Here is a 21,219-nt window from a genome sequence, read left to right on the forward strand (position 1 = left end):
TCAACACCGACAAATGCAATTTCCCTTGGCCTGTCCCGGTGTGAACTCTGGCTGCGCGCCTCGTTCTTTGAGTTTCCGTCCTCCCGTCCTGTCCTTGCACTCAAACAGTAATCAGCTGAATGGGCCTTTTCAGTTTGTTGCTGGGAAGATCTACATGAGAGAACGCGCTGCTCGTTTTCAGTCGTCCCCTGTGGAACACACTAAGTGAACCAGTTCAGAGGGTAAATTTCAAAACCATCCCTGAGTTTTGTGCATTCCATTTAGTATCCATTATGACTGGCCAGTGGAAGAGGGGAGGCAAAGAGAGATGCTCGATCATCCTTGCTATAAATGTTGAAATTCGGGCCATGTATTCATTCGGCATGTCCCCAGTAAGACTCCAAAACTCGAAACAGAAATTCTTTCCTTATTGAAGGTTTTATTAAAATCTTATTCAGATCTATAAATTGTCTATAAACTCAAGGCCGAACAGGTCCTAAGTCTATCCACTTTTTTTGTTAAACGTGGAGCACCTTCCTGAACAGTTTTATTGCTACTTTGCTGCAGACAGTGTATGAAGATTTACTATTCTGTAAGTTGCCACATCCATTGATGTACTTAGCTGCTATTAAAAACCTAATCAAACTGGCATTGCCGCTCAATGACCACATTGCTGAATTATGACATTTGGGGATTGGACCAAAGGAGCATATGCTTTACCTGAGCTGAGATTGTATGATGCCCAAAAGGACCACAACCATGGCTGGATTAACCCACCAGGGGGCCCCAGGGCAAACATCCAACCCCCACCTCTTGTCAGTGATCAGCGCTGTCCACTTTGTATGCTGAGCATTTCATGTCCAACATGAATGCATAGTCCTACCTTTATCGTGTGTCACTTACTTTGCTTAAACTTTACATGCCAAGGCCTCAGGTATGCATGGCTCGTACCATCGCAGCTAATACAGACTGTATGTCAGGAGTTGCAGCACTGCACAATTACTTTGAAAACCAACCACCTTGCTGAAGACAAGACTGGAAACAATTCACTTAAAGAGGGAGGCCAGTCAAATATCAGGTTTCTTTTTTTTAAATGTTAAGGCAGATTCATCAACCTCGCCTTTGTAATATTACCGTCATCTAGATGATGGTCTGACTACTAATTGCAGGCTTTAGAAATCAAGTGACCCATGCACATAGTGGTTAACCCCCATGCATGTGATTGTAATTCATCAACAAATAACAAAAACAAGAGGCATTTTCTGTCACTATATAACTTAAAAGTAGTCTTTACATTCTGGACGCTCCATTGCAGTGTGTTGCACCGTTTAGGCACTGACATTACTTTTTTTCAGCACTCAGCAGATGTTGCAGTAAATCTCCTTCTATTATTTATATGTAGTACTTCAGCAAGTATTGTGTATATATATTTGTTAATGATATTTGTTGTTCCAGAGTAGTTTTTTTGTTGACTTCAATGATCTCCAGACTTCCTCTAGTGCTAACATGAGGTTTAGTGAAATGTTTTGACAACTACTGGAGGGAATCTTATGAAACGTTGTATTAATATCCATGGTGGGTTCAATTTACTTTGTTGATCCCCTAATATTTCCTATCATGCCACCAGTTGATTGGGATTTTCAGTGAAATGTCTTCAAATCTATTGGATTGACTGCCGTCCAAATTGGTACAAACTAATTTTCCCATTAGAATCAACTGTAATTGCTCTGCTGATTCCTCACCCTAATGTCAGCACATCACCATTGTTATCTTGGGCATGTGAATGTTCCCATTGGCTCAAAACACAGACACGTAGAGCTGCTAGCATGGCTGTAGACTTGTTTAACAAGTAAATTACAACTAGAGTGGCTTTCCGAGTATTCAAACCCCTTTCGCTTTTTGCACACTTTATTGTGTTGTAGATTTTATTCTATTGGTATTGGCCAGATAATGAGCAGTGCCTGGTGTTTGCAAACATAGTGTTTGGCGTTCTGCCAAAAGGCTTCAGTTTTGTTTCATTAGACCAGAGAATCTTTATCCTCGCGCTCTTTGTTCATTAAATACTGTTTGGAGAACTTCAAGCAGATTGTCATGAACCTTTATCGTATATGATTGATGGAGTGCTGTTGAAATGATTGTCCTTCCAGCAAATTCTTCACCTCTATAAAGAACCTCGACCGCTGCAGTTCTTGGTTACGTCCGAGACCATGACCCTTCTTTCCCAGTTACTCAGTTTGGAGCACTGATGGTTTCAATCTTCTTCCATTGCTGAGGCCACTGCGCTCTCAGGATCAGTCAGGGCTTTAGAGATGGTTTTACATTTTTGCCCTGATCCCATGCCAGAAAATTTGATCCATTAAAAATGAAATCTACAACAATAAAATGTGCCATGCGTGAATAGATCTGATAAACTTTCTGCAACAACTGTGTATTTCACCCTTACACAATTGAGAATTTTACCAAATTCTAAGCTCATTGTAAATGTAAATACAGTTTTGTGTTTGATTTCACAAATATTACTGATGGTAAAGATCTGTCATTAGATGTGGGAGTCTTAAAATATCCTAATTCTGTATTATGGTTTACGGATTTTGACTTCAATCTAAAATTGAGAGCAACTCTAAAATTCTAAATCCTAAAAGTCAGACCGTTTGTCAGATGATGTTGACTCTGCTTTTTCAAAGCCCTGTAGTCAGGCTAAACATGTAGAGTTTGTCCTAGGGGCAGCCTGAGGCCAAGTCTTATGATAATTTAAATCTGCAGTGTCCATTTTCTGGCTAAATTGAATATGTTCAGTAAATTTGAGTACATTTGCCCATCTGATTTTGATACTTTTTATATACAAATGAAGATGTACCATAACCATATAGCCATACAGTCCTACCAGTTTCAGAGACCCTTTGCCTGTAGTTATCAGCATAGATTTCTCCACACTGATTTTGTGAAATGACAAAACTGTATAACATTGTGTTCCATGGAGCTTGCTCTTGTGAACTGTGAGCTCTTGTGATGTCAGTAGGTGAAAAAAACCATGGAGAGATACTGTAGCTTACTGAATGCCTATCCACAATCATTTCAATTCCCAAATTTAAAAGATTTGGGCACTGGCTGGGTGGTGCAAGTGTGTACTATTAGGGGAGATTTACGCATCATTATTCTTGGCATTGAAATTTTTATATGATTTTAATTTTGAAATTGAAGGAATACTTAATAACAATATTTACTTTTTAATAGTAATAAATGTGTTACAGACCTTACACAAGCTTTATTTGGTATATGCATGAGATAATGGACCCAAACCCTTCAGATAACTTTGTGCTTCATCTCACGACCAGATTCACTCCCCTTTTACAGTTAAAAATCAGATGTCTTGGGAGCAGACATATAACAAAGGATGCAGGCAACAGGATTTCCAAAGCTGCTAAACTATTTTAGACGATGCACACATGTTTTACCAACTGTGCAAGCACACATTCAATTAAAGCAGTAAAAGTGAAACAAAAAAGATTATGAACAGCTAGGAATACTGAAGATATATACAGAAAAAGGAATATGCTATGATTATGACAGTGTGGTATCAGAAATGAATACAGTATTGTAAATATAAGGCCACATAGAGGTGTAGGTTTCAAATGTCTGTTTTTTTTATTACAAAAAAAGATGGCTAATATTTATTTGACTAAAACGTTTTCTTTTGCATCTACTGGAACTACTACTGCTGTAATTACTGGTAGCGTACATCATTTTCATGCCTGAACATTTATATTTTTGACTGACGTTCGCCTGCAATTGTGCCAAAACATCATCTCCCACAATCCTATGTCCAGTGAGAAAGCAGCAACTGCGATGACGTCAGAGGTGGGCGACAGAACAGTACCGGCGGGCTATTACGAAGATCCATCTGAACAGATTGTATCCGGATTGTTCGGTAACTAAACAAAGCACACAGACGAGTGCCTGGGTGGTATTGGCTTCATGTGAGCGGCCATTTGAGGTTATAACGAGTGAACTGCTGCTTCATCACAGGTCAAACGTGCTGTTAGCGCGATTTAGCAATTAGCTCGCATGAGAGCTAATCACGCTTGTTTATGTTTTGACTCGCTCGTTGTTCAGCTGTTAGCTCCTACAGTTTGCTCACTACAGGGACTCTAACAGCAGCATTGTTCGCCTTTCGTAACTGCATACGTTAGACCTCTTTTTAAAATTACCTTTACTCTGTGAAATGAATACTGTATCAGTTAGTAGCTGGTTTTGCAGAGGTTTGTCTTTCAGATAAAATGTCGTTTCATTGATCACTGCACGTGTTGTGCATGTTCGAGTTTGTGTTTACAGGCTAATAGTATAGTGTGTATATATATATATATAATGTATATACAATTGACTCGAATTGACAATGTCAAGATTCAGTTGAGTGTAAATCATGAAAACATCTTCTTAAAGGTTATTTTCAGATAATACATATGGAATTTGAAATTCTAATACAATGGTCAAGCAGCTATTCACTGAACTAGAAAGTATTGTATCACCCAAATGTAAAGTAACCATTGGACTGAATTAGAAATACTGAACCAGAATAATAATCAGGATATAGATATTATATGACCAATGGTTCAGCTGAAGATGTCTCCATAGACCAGCCATTACAGTGCATGTTTGCTGCATGAAAATAAACTGTGTGCAAGTTGTAACACGTGGTCGTCACTTTCCTCTCCAGCGCTCGATCGACGATACTCTAGAGCTCAAGAGGAAAAAGAATGCACTGACTGTACGTCCCTCGTTGGACTCTGCTTCATTGACGGTCCCTTTGTTGAGCAACAGACAAGATGCCCTACCACTGTGTGGCCTTTGGATGTGGCAAAACTACAGAAGATGGTGTTATGTTGTATAAATTCCCCAAGGAGCCTGAGGAGTTTCGCAAATGGGAGAAGCAGGTCCAGCGCACCCGCTCCAAGTGGGTAGCCACGCCCAAGTCTCACCTCTGCAACGAGCATTTCGGCAAGGAGTACTTTGAGCCCAGACCGCCTACCGGGGCTCTGAGGTTGAGGCCGGGAGCTGCTCCTACAGTGTTCGTCCGTCCGCTCTGTTCCTCCTGCGGTGGAGATGGCTGCAGTAACTGCCTGCCTGCTATCCAGCGCCGGGGCATTACTGCGGAGCCACGAGAGCGTAACGTTAGTGTAAGTAGTTATTGTGGACCAGTGAAGGTCACCGCGGAGAAAGGGAGAGTCTCCTGCAGTTCTGAGAGTTTCAAACTAGCCCCGTGTTCAGGTGCGTGATGTAAAATCAGTTGCTTTCGTGCTCTCCATTTCCCCCATTGATCTTCTCTTCACAGGCCGACCGCAGCGAGTTGGCTCCCATTCAGTTTGATGCTGCGTATGGAGGAGGTGACAAAGAAGATCTGACAGGAGGAGTATCGAAGCCAAGAGGAAAAAACAGACACCAAAAACCAGGTGAGGTTCAAAAAGGGAGAGAAGAAATAGGCAAAGAACACAGAAGGTTGTTTTTCTGTCTTCTTATTTAATTATCGTTTTATACTGTCATGTGAGTCAAAAGCACTGATGGCACTTCTCCATAGGAAAAAAAATGCTGTATATGCTCTAGGAACTGTTAATTAAGTAAGCTGATGTTTCATACAATATGAATCTACTTTGACAGTGGTGTGTGAGATGTGTGGCACCACCGGCAACATCAGCACCTTCTTCTCGAAGACCAAGCGTTTCTGCAGTACATCCTGCGCACGCTCCTATTCGTCCAATTCCAAGAAGTCCTCCATACTGGCTCGTCTGCAGGTGAGGAAAACCTGCAACGTCGCTGCACACAGACTAATCTGGATGAGGTTTGCTACCATGTTATGCATGTGGCATCTTCTAAATATAAAAGCGGTGTTTTTATGTTGGGAATGTTTGGAAAAAACAATTCTTCCATTAGAGAGAAAGTCTGCTGTTTTTGCATCGATTCCGTGCTTTAAATGCACAGGGCGGCTTCACGTGGTCGCACTGTGAACACTGTTGGGCCAGTTTTAGTTAACCGATTGCATTTCATTCATATCAGGCACAATTTCCGTGCAGCTAGCTCGGAGCAGTTTGGAAGTATATTAATACAATAAAATATTTTCTACCTTCTTGGGCATTACTTGATTGAAAGGTTAGAGTACAGATGTTAAACAAAGAATTTTGATAAAGGGAATAATTATTATTATCTTGATTATTTGTGTCACGGGGAAAAAGAGATCCATTGTTCATTTCTAAAGCAAATATCGAAACTGTCTCTTTGGGAGTGTTTGGCATTTTGTGCTTGAGAATATAATTGATCAACACACATCGTATCATTGACAGTTGATGTCCGGGCTGTAGTTGGAAGGTGAATATTGCTAAGGCCTTTTTTTGCGCACACACATACAGACTTTACCTCAGACGATGATAAACGCTTTTTGTGTACAATTTGCAATTACGAACAAGTGGTGGCATTGTTTAGCAAACAGTCGTCCTCCGTTCTTTCGAAGGAGGAGGAGGAGGAGGAGAGCGCGCCGGCCGTCTGCGGGCCTGTCCGGACTAGTCCCAGTCTTTACTTTTAAACTCCACGACGGGACCTCTTGTGTCTCGAAGTGCGCAAATGGCAAAGTGCTGCGTCGACGAAGCGACCAGACCTCGTCTTCCACCGGTTTCCCTTCGGCGACAGGTGGAGACCGGGCCGCCGGCTGCGCGTCCTGGACGCGGACACTCCGCTGCGCGTCCTCGTCAAACTGCACTTGTGTCGGCGGCACTTCGACCCCGCCCCCGCTCAGACCACGCGCACGCGCCTCATCAGAGACAGTTGACCCCGCCCCCGCTCAGACCACGCGCACGCGCCTCATCAGAGACAGTTGACCCCGCCCCCGCCCAGACCACGCGCACGCGCCTCATCAGAGACAGTTGACCCCGCCCCGCGCGCCTTCACCTGCCTCAGCTGGTGAGTGAGTGAGTGAGTTGGATTGCCCGGTCGCTGCGGACGGTTCGATTAGAGAGTTATCTCCGCGAGTCAGCTCGATGATCCAGAAGGCGACAGCCGCTGTCACAGAGGAAACCCGAGTCAAAAAGGTTGGGCGCTCACAAGAGGTCGTTAGCTGCGATGCTCTGGACGGCGAAGCCATCTGAAATCACTGCATCCGAGCCACATGTACATCGATTCTACTTCATCAATTAAGTAGAAAAACGAAAATGGTAAAGAACAAACTGGCGTGGCCTCAAAGTCATTCCCAACGAACTTGAGGAAAAAAAACCCGAATCTGATTGAAGTACTGTATATGAGATCATAGGAGCAATATTGTGTTTTTTGTTGTTGTTTTTTTTGCATTTTTTTGTCAAAAAATGTCTTGTCTTTAAATGACATTTTTTAAGTCATTCTGTGTTGGCATCCACAATCAGACAAAACAGACTCATTTCTCTATGACAGTGAACTAAATGTATGAATAAGCTTTGGACGGTCGGACAACAAGCCATTCAAAGACTTTGTTCAGCTTTGTGCCTGGGAAAGTTTGCTTGTTTGTTTTTTTGATACCTTCTGACATTTTATGGAACAAACAATGAATTAATTAAATGAGAGGTTAATTAGCGGATTGTTCAATGATGAAAACAGTGAATTTTAGCTTTTTTTTAGCTTTAGCTTGAGTCTCGAAGGATCTTGGATCTGGTGTTGCAATTCTCGGTCTTGTGAGCTTGATGGACAATTTGTCCAATTTGGGACAAAAGCCATACAAAAGTGTATTTGTGTTTCAGTGGTTAAGGTAAAGTTTAGTGTATGCGTGAGTGTGCGTGTGTGATGTCCCCCCAACGGGAGCCCCCGCCCCCCTGAAAAGTTAAATTGAATTAACATATAATGCAAGCAGAAGTCATTAAGGTCACTCTCCGTATACACATTTTTCTTCATTCCTGTGTAAAAGATTGTGGATGAAACTTAACGTGATTTGTGTAACCTAACCCTAACAAGCCCTAACCCTAACCCACCAACGACCCCCCCCCCCCCCATTGACTTATTGACCTCCATCTGAAGAATACCACGATGGCCGTTTGAGTTGACGGTTTTCACAGACACAGCGATGAGAAAGATGCAACAACTGAGTTTGTTCTTTTCTTTCATTCTTTTGTGCTCCTCCTCTCTCCAGGGAAAGCCCCCCTCCAAAAAAGCTACTGTGCTACACAAGGTGAAAAAAGCCCCTCTGACCCTGGCGGCACCAAATGGTAAGAATGCACAGCAAAAATTATTAGGAGCTTAATTGTAAAACTATATATACTAATTATACCTCAGAAGTTTGTATCTGAAAACGGCCATTGAGCTTTCAGCCTGTATGGCGGATGACATTTATCTGGTAGAGACGTACTTTAATTTAGTGGGAATATTACAGTACTGCCTACATTGTGCAAACATTAGACAAAATGTTACTTCACCTGTATGATTCCTCCTCTTTCCTCCACCCTGGACCATCAGGTTTTCACTGGGGCGCCTATCTGGAGAGGGAAACATCTCTGGCTGCGTCTGTCTCTTGTTTCAGACACGTGAGTCTAGTGGAGAAACTATTTTCTTTAAGTTTTTTTCTTTATATGTTCTATATTGTTTTATACAAAGTGCCTGCCCAAGCAGGACAGGCACTGTATGGCCTCACAGTTGTATCAGGCTGCTTTCAGACATGCACTGAAGTCCAGACATTTTCCTTTTCAGGAGGGACTGTGTGTCAGAACAAATGTTGCTCCAAACATTTTCCTGAACCTTTTCCTGCCAACCCCCAGTAAAATGTCTTGAGTGAGCCCATGAGAGAATACAGCAGGAAAAACTCTGTGTTGTACCCCGATGCCACCCCTCGCCGTTCTTCATATGAGAACAGCAAACTCCGGAAAATGTCCAGACCCAATTTTCCTTCTAAAAGTCCTCCTCTTCCAGAGCTCTTCCAGAATAATCAGTTTAAAACAATAAGTTCTTGGTGTTGCTGAAAAGAACTCTCGAAATTCCTGGAAAAAATTGAACGCGGACAACATAAAACACCGATCTGTAAGGAAATCTCTGCCCTTCCTCTCCGCAGGCTCCTCTGTGTGCCCAGTGGGACGACATCACCGTGGGGTTGAAGGTGGAAGTCCTGAACACCAATGCCGTCCTGCCCAGCAAAGTTTACTGGATCGCTACAGTTATCCAGATCGCAGGTGTGTACATCAGTCCGTCACTATTCATTTTAACATCACACCACTGAACCATCAGGGTTTTTTTTAATGAATTTGACCATTTATTCATACTACTACCTCTTCTTCCTGTGTCCTCCATTGTCTCCAGGATACAAAGCTCTGTTGAGATATGAAGGCTTCGAGCACGACAGCAGCCATGATTTCTGGTGCAGCCTTGTTTCAGGAGAGCTGAAGCCAGTCGGGTGGTGCGCCATGACGAGCAAGCTGTTGGTGCCGCCACAAGGTGAGGACTCTTTCCTGTACTACCATGGCAGAACTAACTGGTTGAGAAAGCAATCAAGTAATAATAAGTGGGCAGCAGAATTTTGTCAGGGACTAATTTTGCAGATACTGTACAATTTAGAATATGTCTTCAGGTTTACTTGTTCTCTTTTGAAAAATTGTTGTGTCTATAGATGTGAAGCGGAACATACCCGATTGGAAAGAGTATCTGATGAAAAAGCTGGTGGGCGCCAACACTTTACCTGTGGATTTCTTCTTGAAGGTAAAACTGACACAGTAATTTGTCTTTTTGATTTGTTGCTGTGTGAAGAGTGAAACATTGTTAAATTCCTTTTCCTCAATTAAACACATACTCCACATTTTTTGCTGTTCTCCCAGCTGGCAGAGAACATGAAGACCTCTTTCAAAATAGGCATACGCGTGGAGGTGGTGGATCCCAAACACGTGAGCCGGACCCGCGTGGCCATCGTAGACTCTATAATCGGTGGTCGCCTGCGGTTGGTGTACGCGGACCAAAGTGACTCCCCCGAGAACATCACCTCTGACTTCTGGTGCCACATGTGGAGTCCCCTCTTGCACCCATTGGGCTGGTCCGGCAAAGTGGGCCACGCCATCAAATCACCCTGTAAGTCTCTGGTTTAGTTGATCAATACACGTGACTGACAGCAGGCAATGTAGACATGCTTGAATAAGACGCTTTAGAAATGGGATTAACGGAAGTAATTTTGATGTAGGAAAAGAAAATCAGAAACACCGGGGCTAAGCCTTGAGTGGTTGCACATCAGAGCCCAAAAGTTTAGCTAATCTGGAAGAAAAGTTAAAGATGTCAGTCTTTGATCAAGAGAAACACTGGTTTATTTACAAAAGGCTATTAGTGTGAAGACTCCCCACTCTCCCATGCATCCTCACTGGTATCATACCGCGTAAAAAATAACTTGAAAACCACAAGCCGTACTTATGTAATTTTCTGTATACCGTTTTAAGGGAATACAGGAAAAATAATACACAGTTTGTTGATGTCTCTTTTGAGTAAAGTTGTATTGCTCAATAGGAGGAAAGAAACCACTGATAGTCAATGGTGTTACAGTGGTTTTTCTCCCCAGGAAACAAACTACTTGCCCCTTTCAGTACATGCATACAATTTAAAGCTAGCATCACAGTAACCACACATTACATATAAAATGTATTAATTACATTTACTGTGTATTAGAAATACAATGAAACTGGTCTGGCTGTCTCTGGACACACACACTACTATGATTGACTGGTTCGTCCACTAACAGGATGGTGGGCGGTTCGATTTCCCAAGTATTAAGATGAAAATCATATCATAAAATGATCGAAACTGATGAAACTAGGTCTGTGCTATTAGTTAGCACAGACCTACCCCCCCGGGCAGTGGAAGTAACATTTTGAAGTAAATAAGATATGAAATTTGAGATGTACTTATGTTTCAATAAACATCAAGGCTGTCCTTCTTTTTTTAAAAGCAAGTGGTGCCGGTGGTTCGAAGGGTAACTCAGACTCCACATTCCTGCTCTTTAAACAGGTAAGCAAAATCTTATTGCTTGAGAAATAATTTATCAACTGAATTTGCAAACTATAGCCCCAACAACTGCTTTTCACTTGAACTTTCATTAGTAAGGTGTCGGTACACTGGATACGCTACAGTAAAAGCACACTTTCATTGAGATCTGCCAGATGTGATGATATTTTTTCTTATTTAGACCCATGAACAATCATCCAGTTTACACTGCTCAGATCTTTAAAGTTTGTGCTTCACTGAAGGAATAAGGATTAGTACACTTTATTTTAGACTCTTGTTAAGTGTTAACAAGACCTCAAGGAATAACAAAAACCACACTTTTGAACTATCTGTTTTGATCCCAGATCATGATTACAGCTCAATATTGGATGACAGTAGAAATTGAGTGAGAGTGAATATTTCTGCCTTTTGTTGGTGTGACAGTAATCTGCACTTTCTCCCTCTGGAAAGTCATTTTTTAATAGTTTTATTTATGTGAACCACTGTGTGATTTGCAGCCCAGGGTCGTCTTCATGGGGGGATGTTTCTTTGAAGAAGGCATGAAGCTGGAGGCCATTGACCCTCTCAACCTGGGAACCATCTGTGTGGCAACTGTACACAAGGTGAGTTATTTTGTTCTTTATTTGTATATATGTTTCCAGGGTGGCCGCAGATCCTTTGAAAAGTCTTAAAATGTATAAACATGTCACCGCGAAAATGTATCTATACTCTGCAAGACCGAAGAATAATAATTACTATTTCCGGTTTGTTGTCCAAAAGTGTCATTCGTCCTTTTCTGGATAAGTTAATGCATTAGACTAATGCCCTTCTAGCCAGCCTGCCAGCCTGCCAGCTAGTTTATGTACATAGGGAATTGCAAGTTTGATGTTAAGTGCCGAGTATATTTGGATCAAGTACATTTTCACTTTTGGCGTGTCTTTCCATTTCCAAAGTTACTCTTAAATTTAATTTCATTAAAAATGTATTAAAAGTCCTAAATTTTACTTGTTTATAGCTGTAGACAAACATTTCACTGCCCCTGCCCCCTTTGTGTTTCTCCAGGTGCTGTTAGACGGCTACCTGATGGTTGGTATTGATGGCGCCGTATCTGACAACGGCTCTGACAGGTTTTGTTACCATGCGTCCTCTCACGCCATCCTCCCTGTAAACTTCTGTGAAAAGAACAACATCCCTCTCACTGTACCTCAAGGTAAATATTAACTCACCTGTGCGGTGCATATCCACACACACACACACATACACACACCCACACTGCTGCATGACGTAATGCAGCTCACACATGTGTACTGGCTTCTGCTGGTGCTAGTTTGTCTCATCCGATTAACCGAGGATCTCTCTTTCCTGTCAGGTTATGACTCGCAGACATTCACCTGGGAAAAGTACCTGAAACAGACCAACACTAAAGCTGCACCGGCACGACTGTTTAATGCCGTAAGACAGGAAGTCCAAACCCAGTGCAGCATTTGAAGTTGTGCTCTCTTCTAAGAGTTCCCGAACTCGGTCAAACAGCATACGAACACGCAATTTTCGTCTTCCCTCAGGACTATCCCGGTCACAGTTTCACTGCCAATGTGAAGCTGGAGGCAGTGGACCTGATGGAGCCACGCCTGGTGTGCGCGGCCACCGTGAAGCGCTGCGTGGGCCGCCTGCTGCTCATACACTTTGACGGATGGGAGGATGAGTTCGACCAGTGGGTCGACCACCAGTCCCCAGACATCTACCCTGTGGGCTGGTGTGAGCTCATGAGCTACCAGCTTCAGCCGCCGCCTGGTCTCGGTAAGCCTCTTTATATTAATGGGGGAAAAAACCATAGTGCTACAATGTGCAGGGTTGAGTTAATCCACCTAAGACTATTCTGATCGAGGTGTAAACCTTTTTTTAAAGTTCAATTCAGATGCTGGACTCCATGTAGAAACAGCTAAAACATCAAATGAGGTGTGAAACGCGACATAGGAGCGATTATATACTGCGTGTATTTGCGTGTTTATATAGACTTTGTTTTTGCTCTGCACCTTTAGTTAAATGCTTCTGATTTTTACTCATATTTCTCAGCAACTTTAACACTTAAAATTCGGCATGTGCCCTCAGTACATAGTACTGTTACACCCCTTGTTCTGTATTTTTCTATATTTTATCAAATTTTGTCTCTATACTGCACCTTCTTTTAACTGCTGCTAACCTTCTTCATTCTTTTACTTTTGGACATTGTCTCTCACTACATGGCCGCTATGACAAATTCATTTCTCCCTGGCATTAATAAACTCATCCATCTATATCCTTCTGATTATTCTGGTCAGTGCTGTACAGCAGAGGCGTGTGTGACATTAAATAAAAGTGACAGGTGTTTTATTCTGTTTTCCAGTTGATTTAATCACAAACCAGGGGGTACGGAACAAGAAATGCAAGCCCTTTTACTACGGCAGAAAGAGTACGTTTTGACTCAGAAATGTACACATGATCTAGTGTTTTCTCTAATATGAAGACATGTGGAAAAACTTCTCCTTCACCATCTTTGTTTTGCTTTCTATAGAGAAGAAGTGTGGAAGGAAGAGGCTCTCTGATGAGCATGCTAATGACGATGCTGTTGAGCAGCCGGAGGTCACTGGCACCAAGAGTCCTTCGGCCTCGCTAGATCTCAGTTTTGCACCAAAAATACCTCTCATCCAGCCCAAGATGGAGCCAGAGGATCAGGAGAGTAAGAGGACAAACTCGTCAACACGCTGTTCACTTTGTCCCATTCTTCATGACACAATTTTGATGAATGTCTGACACTTAATTCTGTCTTTTATAGTCTACGCAGTGCAGGTGAAAGTGGAGGAGATGGAGATGGAGACGCCCATTGACCCTCAACAGGCCAGCCTGGGCACAATCAAACAGGAGGGAGGGGAACCGAGGATGTCAGGACAACGGGTGGCGCCAGGGCGGAGCGGCCCGGAGGATGTAGCACGTGAAGAGACTGAGAAAAATAAAGCCGCGAAAGACAGACTTGAAGAGCAGGGATCGTTGGAAGAGAGCTTCACTGGTGAAAGCAACATGGAGCAGAGTGAAAATGACCAAGAGGAGGGAAGCTGTGAAAATGATACGTCAATTGATGAAATATTGGACAGTAGTACCTGTTGAAGTGGAGAGATGAGATGAGTTTGTAGAACTGTGGAGAAGGCCGAGACACAATGACTAAACGGTGGAGTGACATAAGGTCAGTGTGGCACTGAAAAGACGAAAGAGCAAATACAATTGTCCCAGAAATCTGGGGGCAACAAAACTTATACTTATATACTAATAAAAACGACCATAATCTGATTTTAACAGCAGAGCATATATGTTAAAAAGATGACTGCACATAGTTCATAAGGACAAGCATAGTCAGTTTTTAAAAAATGCCTTGTTTTCTCCACGTTGGTTCCACTGCACACTCGAAATATGACTGAAGATGTTTATCATTAGGGGGATGTAATTTCATAGCAGACACATGTTTATGTTTAGTTTTTTTTGCTGTTTTGATGTATTGTGTTGTATATATGTAATCACTTATTATGAAAAGAGTTTTCCTCCATTTAATAATTGGAATAAATTATCTTTACATCTGCAACTTGAGGCTGTGATGTAGTGGTTAAGAATAACTTGCACGAAGCCAAAGAATGTATTGTTTTTAATCAAGTGGGAGCAGTGTAGTGCTTCTGTGCTAATGACCCCTCACTTTTTTCACTTCCTTCCTAAAACTTCCAACAAAACTGCAGAAGGAGCTGAAAGCCTTTGGTCTAACCACGCTGACCTTAACTGGGAATATGGATTTAATGTTTAACACTATTGATTAGACAGCCAAGAGGAAATACTGTAAGATTTTAATGAAAACTGACTAAAAGGTGACATAGTTGTTAGAGGTTACAGTTTTTTAGTGAGCTGTTGTTTGGCCTCAATCTTTGACTGTGGACTGTTGTTTGGAAGCTTTGGTCTCGGTACGGAATCCAGACGAAACTCCGAAGGCAGCAGGTTCAGGCCATGCTGCGTCTTTTGGTTTTCTTGGCTGCTGCCTGTTTGGCAGTTGGACTCTTGTGGAGTCTGGATTTGGCCCTGAGCATTTTGTTGAGGTGCATCGGCTTGGGTTTGGTTGCCTTTGGCGCCTTCGGGGACTTTGGGGCAACGGTAGGCGTGGAGGGGAGGCTCTCTCCCCCGGGGCAGGCTTTGAAGACGTGGACGTCCTTGACCCTGCGACCCCTCATCTCGGGGGGATTTGCACACGTGGCTCGTACCTTGAGGTTAACTTTCTCAATCCACCTAGATGGAAGAAGACAGACCAAATCATATTATTAAGTAGCCTAACATTTGGGGCACAATGTACACGGCCACAAAACTCAGGGTTTGACATGTTATGACACGTCCCACTCTTGCCCCTTGTTTCTAAAAGAAAATTATGAAAGAAAAAAAGACCTAGCATTAGGTCAATCCAATTTATACCTATTGTTGGTAATACTGGGCCTTAAAAGTGAAATATTGAGAATGCAAATTTAATATTATAGATGCATAACATGCTGCATACACAACTAAAATAATTGTTAATGCTTCAGGAACCCATGTTAGTCAGACCCAAGTCATTTCTGCTGAAACTCAGTGGGTTAAAGTTGTCTTACAGGCGCAGAGGCAGCAGAGGGCAGTCACACATCAGGGGATTGTCGGCCAGGTTGATGACCTCCAAAGAAGTGAGAGGGTGGAGGTCAGGCACCTCCTCCAGCTGGTTGCCCTCCAGGAAGAGACTTCTCAACCCCGCACCCAGGCCTGCCAGGGAGTTCTGCGACATCTGGAGGGTAAGAGGGATTACTTCAGAAATGTGATGAAATAAATGGAAGGAATTAAAGAGAGAATTTTAGAAATAGTAAGAGTTGACCAAGAAATGTCCCATATCTATAGGCCACTAACCTTCTCCAGTCCCATGTTATCCAGATACAGCTCTTTCAGTGACCTCTCCAGTGGCCGAAATGCATTTGGCCCCACCCAGCGAATTGAATTCCCAGACAGCCTCAGGTCCCTGAGGTTCCCCACCTTGCCCAGCGCTTCGGTTGGCACGTCCTTTAGCTTGTTGCCTCCCAGGTGGAGCGTGTCAAGGTCATTGCCCTGGTCCAGTGCCCTGGGCGAGATTTGACCGATGGCGTTCCCGGTGAGGTAGAGAGCTCTGAGACCCTCGGCCCCAGTCAGGATGCCCGGCTCCAGCTTGGTGATGGCGTTGTTTTCCAGGTGAAGTGCTAGAAGGCTGGGCACCAGTTTGAAGGCTTCTTTGGGGAAACTGGTGAAGCGGTTTTTCTCTAGGTGAAGGTAAGTCAGCTGAGAAAGCCCTGTGGATTGGACAAAGGGAAGTCAATGTGGGTTTTAAGACGCATACACAAGTCAGACCAATGCTACAAGAGGGCTGTTCTACTTATACCTTTAAAGGCATCAGGGCTGAGGGAAGTGAGGTCATTCTCTGACAGGTACAAGTAGATCAGTCCCTTCATCCCACTGAAAGCCCCGCCTTCCACCTCCACTATCTTGCAGCGCTGCAGGTGCAGGGACACGACCTGGGCGACACCGGGGAAGCTGTTGCTGGAGATGTAGTGGAAGTGGTTGCCACGCAGGTCGAGGAGGCGTGTGTTGGGAGCGAAACCGCGAGGAACTTTGGTGTGACTGCGATTTTCACATGAGGAGTGTTGTGTCTCAGCCTGCCAAAGGGGAGGTCATGGGAAGGTCATGTGAGGACAAATTGGGACAAAAAATATCATTTGATTTTGTTGTCAGCAAGATGACTCAAAAACTACTGAACTGTTTTCCACAAAATTTTGCGGAGGGGTGGGGTGTAACCCGTTCACCTCACAGACACAGTTGACAGGACACTTGATTTTGTTCTCGGGCTCTTCGGTGGGTGGAGGTGCGATCCTGGTTGCCTCCTCGAACTCAGCCTTCAGCATAGCCTCCTGGCTCTGACAGCGCAGCTCTGGAGGGTGGACAGCCTCCAGGTTTTCTCCAGAGAGATGGGCTGGTCCTCCACATGTCCCCATCAGCTTCACCTTGCTACGGATCGCCCACTCCCTGTAGAGTAGTAAAAACAAAGGTGAAAGGTGGACACGAGTGCCCCGTGGTTGTCGGAAAGCCATTTTGTTTGTGATCTACCAAGGTCTGCTGTACCTTAGCGGACGAAGGTAGCAGTTGCAATAGATGGGGTTCCCAGCCAGGTTGAGGCGCGCCAGCTTCGGTGAACCTTCAGAGAATGGCTGGATGACGCGGAGCTGGTTGTAGCTGATGTCAAGGTGGGTGAGGCTGGGGGATTTAGAAATAGCCGTGTTGGCCATGTCCTGCAGTGACATGTGATCCAGGAACAATTGGGTGAGCTTGGCCATGGACACTACATCTTCCCCAAGGTATGTCATGGGGTTATAGCTCAGATCCAGACGGGTCACCTCAGGTAGTCTGGATAGCAAAAGGGAGTAGTGTGGAAAGTTGTTTTAAGATTTTAACTAAAATCTTACTATAAAAGAAAGGTTAAACAGATCTCCCTCCCAAACACCAGACAACTTATGTTCTCAGCCACACCAGCTGCATGACTCCAGGGACGACAATAAATGTCTGTTTGTTGGTAGGTTTGTGCAGCTGGTCAGTACACCACTCTGGTCCATACTGAAATATCTCAACAACTATTGGGTGGATTGCCATGAATTAATCATGGCCTCTATTAAAGTCTGACTTTTTTCTCAGGTGCCACCAAAAGGTTGTTAACTAAGACACAGTAAATATTATAGCCGCTAAACACCGGCATCGCTTTGTCATTAACACATTAGGATTTGCATTGGTCTCAAAGTATTTATGTGGCGAAGCATGGGACAGATGTTACTGCCATGTCTGAACCAGCATCTAAGGAGATTTCTCGCAGCTTACCAAGTAGCCTACCTTGTCATGGTCTCGGTGGGAAAGAACTGAATCTCATTGTGGTCCAGACTGAGGCGGTTGAGGGTGAACAGACCGGCGAAGGCCTCGGTGTCCAGGTAGTTCAGGGAGTTGTGGCTGAGACGAAGCCATTTGATGTTCTGCAAGCCCTGAAAGGAGACGAGGAGAAGCGATTGGCTCTTTAATTCCCACAACATTGAGAGACATTTCAACTTCGTAGACATCTTGTGAATGTCGCTGTGTTGTGCTTGCACCTGGAAGGCCATGTTGGGGATGTAGACCAGCTGATTGTGCGTAATGGAGAGCAGGTTGAGGAAGCCCAGCTGAGAGAAAGCCCCAGGCTGGATCTCTTCCACGCGGTTACGGTCGATCATGAGCTGCTTCAGCGAGGACAGACCATCAAACGACTCCTGGACTCATGAAGAAATAGAATGGGAGAAATGTTTTTATCTTGATCCAGCCAAAGTTGTTTGCAAAGATGGTGGGTGGGGGTTTCTCATGGGTTATACAGCAGTATAATTTGGGTGACCACCTGGTAGAGGATCTCGATGTTGTTGTTGGCCAGGTTGAGGAAGACCAAGCGACCGAGGCCGCGGAAAGCCCCCTCCTTCACCCTGCGGATGTTACAGCGCTGCAGCGACAGGTGGGTCAGGTAGGGCGTGTGTCTAAAAGACCCGGATGGAAGCTCCTGGATGTCATTACCTCGAAGATCTAATTTCACTGTGATCTGCATAGACAGATTCAATAATTAATGGAACAACGATTGTAACTAAATATACTGTAGAAACTGATGGGGTGTGTGTGTGTGTGTGTGTGTGTGTGTGTGTGTGTGTGTGTGTGTGTGTGTGTGTGTGTGTGTGTGTGTGTGTGTGTGTGTGTGTGTGTGTGTGTGTGTGTGTGTGTGTGTGTGTGTGTGTGTGTGTGTGTGTGTGTGTGTGTGTGTAAAGAAACCTCATCAACAGTGGGAGGAACTTGGGTCAGGTTCTTGTTGACGCAGGTCACAGTGAGTTGGATCTGGTCGCACATGCACTGCTGCGGACATTTGGCCGTGTGGACTGCAGGGGTGCAGAGGAGCAGCAGACTGAGCAGCGGAACCCAGAGGGCGTCGGGACAGAGATGGGGATGCATCTGAGAGGGAAAAAATAACCGCAGCCACTTCATTTAGATGACTACATGTGGCGGTAATTCATGGTAAATAGTCTTCACGGAGGCTCGTCTTGTCCAGTGACGCAGTAAATAAAAATTCATTTCAGGTACTATAGCGCAGGTGGGCCACATGTTTTGCAACCTGAGACCTTCTGGCTCAGAGCTAAATATATATTTCCCTGGATTTTATCTGTTCACATTTTATGCTTCTCTATATGCCACCACATTTCACAAGGAAGTTGTGTACCCTTCACGCCACTATGGTTCTCTGACCGCTGTTGTTTTATATGAAATCGTGCTTTAAGCTCATAAAATACAATGCACTTCAAACTATGTATATTGAGAATTTCACACTATTTTTTAACCACAAGCAACTAGAGTAAAAATGATGCTTACAGACTGATGCATAAGCCTTTATGCTCTATTGATTTCATGTGATGACATATCAGTAACCAGGGGCAATGTCCTGCAGAATGACTATATTTACAGTATACTATTACTTAAGTAAGATCTTAAATGCAGGAAGAGTATTGTTACAGCGTGTTGTTGAACATGTACACAAGTAAATTATGAGTCCTTGCATCCAACTACTGTAACTTTATGGAGAATGTGTGCCACAAAGGTAAAAACGACCCAATTTTCAGAACCAATCAGTTGCCTTTTACTTACAAGCTTGTGATGGTGTGTTGTGGAGCTAAATGACGTACAGGATGTGACAGTATTTATTGGTACACTGTACATTTACCCACAACCTCTGATGAGAAAGGTGTGTATCGTGTTGTTTCACGTGTCCTCACGAAAGCTCGGTTTCAGAAGAATATCTCCATCCTTCTGTACTTCTGGGGGATTAGTGTTGTTTTGGTCAGACTGGGCTGCACCGGTCTTCACTGGAATGCCTTAAAACCACATTCCCATGTCGGATCAACAGTCTTGATCCACAGGAATGGACATGAAAAGCTCCACAGCTCCGCACTCCACAAATTGGCAAAATGTTGACTGAACGAAAATCTATCTGGCAAAAAGATCCTGCCACTAGGCCACAATGGCTGCATAAATGAGCATCTAAAAACTCTATAATATTCCATAATAGACGTCAGCTGTAAGGTTGCATGGAAACCAAGCTGGTCATAAGGTATATCATATAAAACCCCTGATATTATAGCAGCATACCATTTTGTTTTCTCCTGTTCTTAGGACCCCAACGTGTAGGAAAGGGGGCCAAGAAACGAGAGACGGAGGAATTTCCTCCGGCCGGACTGTTTGTCCGCGTCCCCCCGGGGATCAACAGTCCAGACCGCAGAGGAGCTGCCGCGCCGGCCGCGCACAAAGACGCACAGTGTCTTTCCCTGCGGCCAGCGTTGTGCCAGAATGAGCGTCCTCTCAAAACAGTTCCTCCTGACCAGGGACGGTGAGGAGACGGTTCTCCATCGGCTCTGAACGCTTGTACCAGAAATAACATGGCAACATTTATCCCATTATTAGTATTATACTTATTAATAAGCAGTTAGTGTAGCGTTGTCCTGTGCGTAAACAGAGATGTTGATTTTAAGTTTTGAGGGTGGCAAAGACCTGCATTATCATCCCATTTTGGAAAAACACCAATTGTTCAATTTAATTCAAGTGTACTGACAGAAAGCGCGCGGGGAGACTTCAGTGCCATGAAAGTGCAAATATATTTTCTTTGGACGCAAAAATGCGCAGAATAAAGTAGAAGCGCGTCTACATGGATAGATAATTGCGCATTGCTACTCAGCTTCGATTTCCTAAAGTGTTCCGGTTATCTGTTACCATGGCAATCGCACATTTTCAAAACGTATACGTTTTGAAATCTGACCCTTCGGAGCGTTTTTACGCGCGGACTCACCGTGGTGTCGTCGTGGCTCCGTCCAGCTGCAGGTATAGTTGACTGGCCGCGGACTCTCTCACGGTCACTGCTCCCTCTCCCCCCGTCTGTCCCCCCGTCCAAAACAAACTCCGCTTATCCCCTCATTCATTGGCAAGACCCCCCCCACACACACACACCTCTCGAGCCTGTTAAAGGAATAGTGCCTTTAAAATTAACATTTACCTCACCGTTCAATCTCCACCGACTTCAGTAGATCCCTCTATCCCTTCTCCATGTAACTACAGCTCCATGAGGGATATTTAGAAAATTATCTCCCAATACTTTTTTAATATCCTCACCATTGATATGAGTAAAGTCGCATTAGT

General features: G+C 43.9%; 2 protein-coding genes across 3 annotated transcripts; one reads left to right on the plus strand and one right to left on the minus strand.

Moving 5' to 3' along the window:
• The first annotated feature begins 3,545 nt into the window (after nucleotides 1-3,545).
• On the plus strand, nucleotides 3,546-14,542 carry l3mbtl2 (L3MBTL histone methyl-lysine binding protein 2). Of its 2 annotated transcripts, none has more exons than XM_035612267.2 (18): nucleotides 3,546-3,907; nucleotides 4,694-5,153; nucleotides 5,309-5,426; nucleotides 5,632-5,765; nucleotides 8,117-8,192; nucleotides 8,440-8,507; nucleotides 9,029-9,146; nucleotides 9,274-9,408; nucleotides 9,581-9,669; nucleotides 9,786-10,032; nucleotides 10,898-10,956; nucleotides 11,451-11,555; nucleotides 11,995-12,142; nucleotides 12,302-12,384; nucleotides 12,495-12,729; nucleotides 13,316-13,381; nucleotides 13,484-13,648; nucleotides 13,745-14,542. In XM_035612267.2, exons 2-18 carry the CDS (start codon nucleotides 4,803-4,805, stop codon nucleotides 14,071-14,073), a joined length of 2,526 nt encoding a protein of 841 aa, XP_035468160.1. In that variant the 5' UTR covers nucleotides 3,546-3,907; nucleotides 4,694-4,802; the 3' UTR covers nucleotides 14,074-14,542. The 2 variants fall into 2 exon arrangements, with proteins under 2 accessions (XP_035468160.1, XP_035468161.1); XM_035612268.2 differs by having other exon boundaries at nucleotides 3,847-3,956.
• On the minus strand, nucleotides 14,536-20,981 carry chadlb (chondroadherin-like b). The gene is made up of 11 exons (XM_035612269.2): nucleotides 20,873-20,981; nucleotides 18,814-18,990; nucleotides 18,395-18,589; nucleotides 18,117-18,272; nucleotides 17,866-18,011; nucleotides 17,107-17,388; nucleotides 16,791-17,010; nucleotides 16,370-16,643; nucleotides 15,868-16,280; nucleotides 15,582-15,748; nucleotides 14,536-15,228 (listed from the first exon to the last, which is right to left on the minus strand). The coding sequence occupies exons 2-11, from the start codon at nucleotides 18,988-18,990 to the stop codon at nucleotides 14,946-14,948; spliced, it is 2,313 nt and encodes a 770-aa protein (XP_035468162.2). The 5' UTR covers nucleotides 20,873-20,981; the 3' UTR covers nucleotides 14,536-14,945.
• Between the last annotated feature and the right edge of the window lie 238 nt (nucleotides 20,982-21,219).

The sequence above is a fragment of the Scophthalmus maximus genome, chromosome 16 (assembly GCF_022379125.1).
Source record: "Scophthalmus maximus strain ysfricsl-2021 chromosome 16, ASM2237912v1, whole genome shotgun sequence".
NCBI classification, from domain to species: domain Eukaryota; kingdom Metazoa; phylum Chordata; class Actinopteri; order Pleuronectiformes; family Scophthalmidae; genus Scophthalmus; species Scophthalmus maximus.

Bases quoted from the DNA above. Each gene is read 5' to 3' on its own strand.
- l3mbtl2 (XM_035612267.2), top strand. From the start codon at position 4,803: ATGCCCTACCACTGTGTGGCCTTTGGATGTGGCAAAACTACAGAAGAT. The intron at 10,033-10,897 runs GTAAGTCTCTGG...TTTTTTTAAAAG, and splicing joins CCACGCCATCAAATCACCCT to CAAGTGGTGCCGGTGGTTCG. The intron at 10,957-11,450 runs GTAAGCAAAATC...TGTGATTTGCAG, and splicing joins CATTCCTGCTCTTTAAACAG to CCCAGGGTCGTCTTCATGGG.
- chadlb (XM_035612269.2), bottom strand. From the start codon at position 18,990: ATGCATCCCCATCTCTGTCCCGACGCCCTCTGGGTTCCGCTGCTCAGT. The intron at 17,389-17,865 runs GTAGGCTACTTG...TTTGCTATCCAG, and splicing joins CCCACCGAGACCATGACAAG to ACTACCTGAGGTGACCCGTC. The intron at 16,644-16,790 runs GTGAACGGGTTA...CCCCTTTGGCAG, and splicing joins CTGTCAACTGTGTCTGTGAG to GCTGAGACACAACACTCCTC.